The sequence below is a fragment of the Octodon degus genome, unplaced genomic scaffold, assembly GCF_000260255.1.
Source record: "Octodon degus isolate 3935 unplaced genomic scaffold, OctDeg1.0 scaffold00302, whole genome shotgun sequence".
Lineage (NCBI taxonomy): Eukaryota > Metazoa > Chordata > Mammalia > Rodentia > Octodontidae > Octodon > Octodon degus.
In genome coordinates this window covers 1657015-1664782 of record NW_004524878.1, presented here as the reverse complement: position 1 = coordinate 1664782, position 7768 = coordinate 1657015, and the positions used below count along the sequence as shown (strand labels likewise).

The 7768-nt window shown below is 38.8% G+C and overlaps 1 protein-coding gene across 2 annotated transcripts in view; it reads left to right on the top strand.

The window, feature by feature from the left end:
- The window catches only part of Tmem9b (TMEM9 domain family member B), an 18179-nt gene extending 10417 nt beyond the window's left edge, over positions 1 to 7762 (top strand). For both annotated transcript variants that reach the window (XM_004647345.2, XM_023707608.1), the window contains 2 exons: positions 1136 to 1270; positions 7555 to 7762. In XM_004647345.2, the coding sequence (XP_004647402.1) occupies positions 1136 to 1270; positions 7555 to 7710 (291 nt within the window). In that variant the 3' untranslated portion in view covers positions 7711 to 7762. The remainder of the gene's footprint in view (positions 1 to 1135; positions 1271 to 7554) is intronic.
- Positions 7763 to 7768: the final 6 nt, after the last annotated feature.

Genomic DNA, 7768 nt, shown 5'->3' with positions numbered 1-7768 from the left:
TTACACTCTTCCTGCCTCAGCCAGCAAAGTACAGGGATTATAGGCAGGTATGGCTGGGATTATACCATTTACCAGTGATGTATGATGTTTCTGTTTCTGCATGTCCTTGCTAATAATTGGCATTGTCTATTTTATTATATCTGTTCTAGTGGATATGTCTTTCTGTAGTTTTAGTCAGCACACAAATTAATAGCCCAAGAAAATCACTATCCTAAAAGGTTTTTGTAGATCTAAACTTATTTGTAAATGAATACTATGTTCCATTGAAATTTACCTTAGTTACATTTCCTCGAAAGAGTTCCTTTAAGTTGTTTAGGCAGCAGTACTTGTGAATCTAGGTAGGACACTATGTTCAGCTGAGAAAAGAAAACTGCTATGCTGCAATAAAGACAAATGTTTAGCAGTAGGTGAAAATGGAATATCAGAGACTCAAGAAAGATCTCAAAGAAAAAAATGCTTTATTTCTTCTTCCTCAAATACTACTTCAGTGAGGAGTTGAGTTTGTTGGGGGGTTTTGGGTTTTTTTTTCCTGTATTTTAGGGAAGGGTCTATAGGTTGTTCAGGGTCTCACTACTAGATCGGATTTGTAGTGATTCTCCTGTTTACAGCCTCCCAAGAGCTGGGATTATAGGCACGCCCATTCTCAATTGCCATCTCAGCATGCCCTGGGGTCAGGCCCAGCGTGGCAGGCCCAGGGATCAAACCCCCAGCCCCTGCTGGCCCAAGTTTATTTTTATATACTAGAATCTGGATGGTATAGAAATCCCATAGGCTAAGCAGGGGTATATTGGTCTTCATTGTGGCTTTAACATTGTATAAAATTCTGATTTCTTAAAAATAAATAAATAAAGGCTGGGGAGACAGCTCGGTGGTTTGATCCCCAATACTGCATGCTGTGCTGCCCCCAGAACCCAGGGCACATGTGCCAGCCACTAAGACTGGGCGTGGTGGCACATGTCTATAATCCCAGCACTGGGGAGACTGACAGGAGGATCACTGAGTCAGAGCTGCATGGTAAGACCTTGTACCAAATAAATAAATAAATAACTGATATAAATAATAATAATAATGAAGTAAAATAAATTTAGATTTCTTGTCTTGAACAGAGATGTAACTTACTTTCAATTTCCCATAGGTTACCATTATAATTTACCTCTCTATTTTGGGTCTCCTACTGCTGTACATGGTATATCTTACCCTAGTTGAGCCCATACTGAAGCGGCGCCTCTTTGGACACTCACAATTGATACAGAGTGACGATGATGTGGGGGTAAGTTCAGTCTGCCTTCCTGGCTCGTGACCAGTCTCCTTTATCAGATATAAAATACAAGTGGAAAATAGTTGCATATAGATGTTTGAATTACTGGAGTTGAGCCTCAACCTGAAAAGCTAAAGTTCTAATTTTAGTAGATTTTATTTGTGAGGAAATTGTTCTGTAAAACCATAAATGTGGCAGTTCAACCTGACGATTCTTGAAGACTGGTGGTTTTTTTAAGGCCTTATGCTGTTTCCTGCAGAAAGCATCTCATGTGGGTTTCTCCCCACACTCCTACCTGAAACACTATGCTTGTCAGGGTCACCAAATCTATAGAAGACAAAGAGGTTTTACTGAAGGGAAACATGGAAAGTGTGGCCTTCTTTTCTTACTATTATCAAGGATGTACAACTTAGTGATGTTTTATATTTCCTCCTTTAAATAAAAGGACTATAATTTTTTTCTTTAACTCCAGAGTAAAACCATCACTTCAGATCTTCCTGCTGGCTTTAAAAGACATAGTTACCACAATTACTATACATGTGGTTTCATAATCTCCTTTGCATTTTAACATAACTTCATTAAAAAATGTCCAGAGTGGGGCTGGTGAGATGGCTCAGTGGTCTAAAGCACCTACTTAGAACAAGCTTAGCTAAAGCACAGGGACCGCAGTTCAATCCCCCAGCACCACATGCCTGCCAGCCCCGCCCCCTGGTGGGCTGAGCTGGCCACACACACACACACACATATAAATAAATAAAATTAAAAAAAAAAAAATGTCCAGAGTTATGGAAGGCCCTGGGTTTGATCCCAGCACAACAAAAAACCTAAAAGCTGACATAGTACAGAAGCTTGTTATTCGGTATAGCTTAGAGAATTATATTGTTCGTTTTATCCATATTTGTAATTATTTCTAAGTTATCCAGTATTTCATTATTATATGTAATTCTTTAAAATTATTTTTCTTTTGTATTTTCTTGGGCTTTGTTCTTGAAAGAGGATAAAATTCAGTATAGTTTCAGCAGCCAAAGCCAGCGTTAGCTTGCCAGTCAGAAGTCACTTACTGTGGAATGCTTTTGTGGACATGTCTGTGAAAACTGGAAAGGAGAGCCTGACTGCATAGCTGGAGTTACAACTGTAAACAGAGTTGCTCTTTGATCTACCCACTATTGTCCCATGAATACCAAATATGCATTTTCAACTTCTTTGGGCAGGATTTTAAGTTTCTTGTCAAGGACTCTCATAGAAACACCTGTTTGCATCTTTTCCCCTGATGTTTTTATTAATTCAAACAATGCATATTGAATTCTTTTCTGGATAAAGTACTGTGCTGGATACTAGGAATAAAAAAAAATGAATGAAGCTAGGTGTGGTGGCACAGGCCTGTATTCCCAGAACTCAAGAGGCTGAGGCAGGAGGATGATTGCAAGTTCGAGACCAGCCTGGGCTACAAAGTGAGCTCAAGGCCAGCCTGAACTGCATAGAGAGACCCTGTATCAAAAAGACAAAAAAAAAATGAATGAATGAAGCAGAAATAGACATGTAAAAAAAATGACTAACCATAGTGTACTTTTTCACTTTTATTTTTAGTCATATAAGAAATAACATATAAGAAATAAATTTTAGTCATATAAGAAATAACATGTAAGAAATAAATAAGAAATTTATTTTTAGTCATATAAGAAATAACCTCCTTTTATTTTAAAAGAAGTGGTGGGAGAAAAGACTGGAGAACTAGTGTAGTTTAAAAAAAAGTTATAGTGGGGCTGGAGCCAGAGCGAACTAGGACAGGAGGTTGTGTGTCAGAAGCATTAAGTCTCTCAAATACTGTTTTCAGATTAATTTTCATTCATGTGTTCAGGATTTCTTGCTCTGACTTTGTAGATATTTAAGGATGGAGGAATAATTCTTTGTGGGGAGCTGTCGTATCTATTGTAAGATACTCAGCAACATTCTTGACTTCTGTCTGCTAGATGCCAAATGATTCATGACATGATTGGCTTCCCAGTCATGACAATAAAAATTATATAATACCAGTACTGAGGGAAGCTGTGTTAGAAGGATCTCAGGGTTGAGTCCTGCTTGGACAACTTAGCAACTTAGCAGGACCCTGTCTCAAAAAGGCCTTGGAGGTACAGCTAAGTGGTAGAGCAGCCCTGGGTCTAATCCCCAGGAACTACATACAGAAATACTGGTGTCAGAAAAACCATTTTCATTATAGGCACATAAGTTGAAACTCTGACTTCATCTACATCCATTATAGCATTAAGTATCTGTTACTGGTTTCAGAAATAAGCAATATTAAAATAATACATTCAGGGCTGGTGAGATGGCTCAGTGGTCTAAAGCACCTACATAGAACAAGCTTAGCAAAGCACAGGGACCGCGGTTCAATCCCCCAGCACCACAAGCCAGCCAGCCCCGCCCCCTGGTGAGCTGAGCTGGCCACACACACACACACACACACACACCAATAAATAATTTTTTTTTTAAAAAAAAGGAAAAAAAAATACATTCAGAGCATATAGGAAGTGAATATAAAATGTAAACACAAAAACATATAGGCCAGGCACTTGCTTGGTGGGGTCATGTGCTCAGAAACCATTGTGCCCATAAGTGATTGATTCTGCCCTCACGTTGACTTTTGAGGACAGTAGCTGAGAGGCTTGACTGACTCTGGCATAACTATTAAACTGATTCTGGGCAGCATGACGTCTTCTGACCAAAGCTGTGGTATTATGGCAATAATTCCATACAAAAAGAAAAATCCCTATGTTTGTTGCTTATTTAAGATGGAAGTTCCTGCTGGACATAGTGGTTCATGCTTATAATCCTTGCCCTCTGGGAGACCGAGGCAGGAAGATTGCAAATTTCAGCCCAGCCTGGGCAATTTAGGGACTTAGTAAGACTCTGCCTCAAAATAAAATCTGTACATGTATTTATTGAGTTGTATCTCAATTCAGAGGCTGTAGGCTTAAGCCCTAGTACCAACAAAAAAATAAGAGTTCTTCAATTTTTGTGTTCATTTTAAATTTCAAGTTGTTTTTTTCTTTATTTTTTAGAAAATATAGAGCACTTTAAAGCAAATAAAAGCACAGAGTAGTCATAATAGTATAAGTAGTCATAATATTTACTGTATCATATATCCATGACACATCATTCCTGTTATCAAAGCATTACATTAGCATGTTTTGTATTCACTGAAATTTCATCAGGGGTAAAAGAACAAACGTAAAAGGGTAAATCTCTATTTGCATTCTTTCAACATCCATGCCTGTGATCAGCTAGTTCAATCTTGTTCTAATAGGTGGAGGACAGACCTAAAGGATTAACTGGTTTATTTAGTCTTTTAAATTTGTTCCTTAAGAGGATTTTTTTCTCCCCCTACCTTGAAGAGTAGATAGCAGGACTAAACTGAGGAGTGCTCTCCTAACAAAGTACATCCTTCTTCCCAGTCTTGTTTATGTCAAAATAAATCAATGGTAATAATATTTTATGTGCAAATTCACTGAAGCACCACATTCCTATAGTGTCATTTTAATCTACCAGAACAAAACCTGTGTGTTGAGGAGATATGACACAAAGTCGAGGTTAGTCAGACTTAAGTTCAGTGTGTTAAATGACCTTGGGTCAGTTTATCTCCTTATGGGTAATCAAGTAATCACGGAACTTTAGTCTTACTTTGCCTTTCCTTTCTTCCTTTTCTTCTTCCTCCTCTTCCTCTTCGCCCTCCTCCTCTCTCTCACATTTTGGACTTTATAGGATTGTCTATTATTTTCATTTTTAGCTTAGAAATAAATAGGATTTACACAAGTCATTACCATTTAGTAAAAAGTTGAAGACATTTTGGTTAAAAAAAGGCAAGAAAAGATTATTTTTATAGAAAAGTGTTAAAATATAACCATGGTATAAATATCTTACTATAACAGTAAAACCAGATAGGGCTGGGGAAATAGCTCAGTGGCATAAGCACCTGGTAAGTGCAGTGTCAGAATTCAATCCCCAGGGCCAAAAAAATCCCCAATAAGATCAGATATTATAACACCGTATATAATTATAGTTACTTGTTTATGCATAGTTTTCTATGTATAAAGTATGGAATAAGGATTTTTCTTTCTTTCTTTTTTTTTTTTTTTTTTTGCTCGGAATGCCTTCAGGGCAGGTTTGGCTGGCTTGAGTTGTGGGGATCGAACCACAGCAACCTGAGCCTGACTGAAGCAGCCACTTAAAGAACTGAACTAAGGGACAGGCCCCCAAAGTATGATAAAAATATATGGTAAATAATTGAGTTTAAAATTTATTGTGATAAAAAACACCTTGCCTTTAACCTTCAAAAAATATTATCCCTTGCTTAAACCCACTATCCCGTAATTCCTGCCACCTTTTTTTGTATTTTAGTACAGGGTGTACAGAGTCTCACTACATAGATCATACTTGTAGTGATTCTCCTGTGTTCAGCCTCCCAAGAGCTGGGATTACAGGCGCACACCACCATGCCCAGTCTCAATTGCTGTCTCAGCGCGCCCAGTGGGTGGGGCCAGCACAACAGGCAGGGGGATTGAACCCTGGCCCCTGTGTCTACCTAAGCAGGAGCTTTAATCCACTGAGATATTTGACCGGCCCAAGGGAACTTTTTTTTTTGGTGGCCAACTCAGCCCACCCTGAGGGCCAGGCTGGCATGGCATGTGGTGCTGGGAATTGAACCGTGGTCCCTGTTATTGCCGGAGCTTGCCTACGCAGGCACTGTGGACCATTGAGCTATCTTGATGGCACTCCTGCCACTTTTTGAAGCAGTTCTGAAAATCCCTATTTTTGTGACTGTCTTTATAAGGTGTGATCAAAAATGTAGTGAGTGTGACCACTAAGTGCCCCCCAATGAAGAGATTTGTAAAAAAAAAAAAAAAAAGTTACAGTGTGTATTCATCCACCTTGCTCACCAGGCCCAGTACCATGCAACTTCCTGCTCTTCCCCAAAGTAAAAATGACCATGAAAGAAAACATTTGAAACAATTCAGGACATTGAGGCAGCCAGGATAGGAATGTAACAATACCATGAAAGAGGACTTCCAGACCTACTTGAGAAAGTGACAAGAATGACAGGATAAGTGTGTTCAAAGTGAGGGGCAGTATGTAGCAATGTGCTTCTTCAGTAATAGATTTTTCAACGATGCCTCTTATATGCTGTCTCTTGTCCTGGATATAGGACAGCTTTTACAGACATGCACTTCAGAACAAAGTTGTTTCTTTTCTAGAGACAAAACAGCTTAATAGTCCCAACTTGTGACTTGCATTTTGTGTTGGAACATTTAGAAACTTTGTTGGCATGGAGTTCAGGAAAAAGAGATCAAGGAAAAGGCAAAACAAAAATAATAAATTACTATTGAATGTTTTTTGTCATGCAGGCAGCTGTGTTTATATCTCATTTATAGATAGATTAGCGTGGTGGTTTCCTGTGTAATGACTACAAACATCCACTTGTATTAGTTTACTTTGACCAGGATTGGTAGATTCTCTACACAGATACCAGCAAAATCCTTCAATAACGTCTTTCTTTTTACAGCAACTAACATGAGGCATTGAGTGCTCAGCAATGAAAGATGCAAGTCATTGTTGCATAAAAATGTGAAGAGTAAATCATTCTTTACTGTCCTTGCTTATGAAGGGTGATTTTAGCACTTGAACTGTATATGTCTCTTTTTGTTACAGTTTATAGAAGGGAGGAACAAGAAAAGTTTTGGAAAGTAGGCCATTTAGTATATGTTCTGAAAGGACAGGGAAAGGTTAAAAACAACCATATAGTTATTTCAACTCATCTGCCATGCTGAATGTGGGTCCAAGCAAGTAAACAATTCTTCTATAATAGGAGTGAAGATATTAAGAATCAGAAATTTTCTCTGCAGTAGATTAGCTACATAATATTAAGTCAAGGAGATGCCCTACTCTCTGTATCTCTTAACCAGGACAGAATATCACACAAATACATTTTCTCTTTGTACTAGGCAGGGAAGACTTCTCTTTAACACAAATGATTGCTGTCTTTGTCTTGGTCTCTGTATCTTAAAGGAAACATCTTTGAAAATGGTGGCCCATTTCCATATCCTGCTCATGGCATATGCCTCTTGAGCTCTTATTTCTATAGAGGAGTGCATCCTTCTGATAGGTGATTTCGTAGAAGTGCTTAGTCACATAGATGCTCTTTTGTTTGAAAAGCCCACCTGCTCTTGTCTCTGGCTTGTTAACTGCTGCTGTGCATTTTACACTGAACTACCATCACTGGCACTTTCTACTTGGTCTTTCAGGATCACCAGCCTTTTGCAAATGCTCATGATGTCCTGGCTCGCTCCCGCAGTCGACCTAACGTTCTGAACAAGGTAGAGTATGCCCAGCAGCGCTGGAAGCTTCAAGTTCAGGAGCAGCGAAAATCTGTCTTTGACCGACATGTTGTCCTCAGCTAATAGGAGTCAAATTCCACAAGGAAACAAGGCAGAGGACTGGAAGGAACTGACTGAGTTT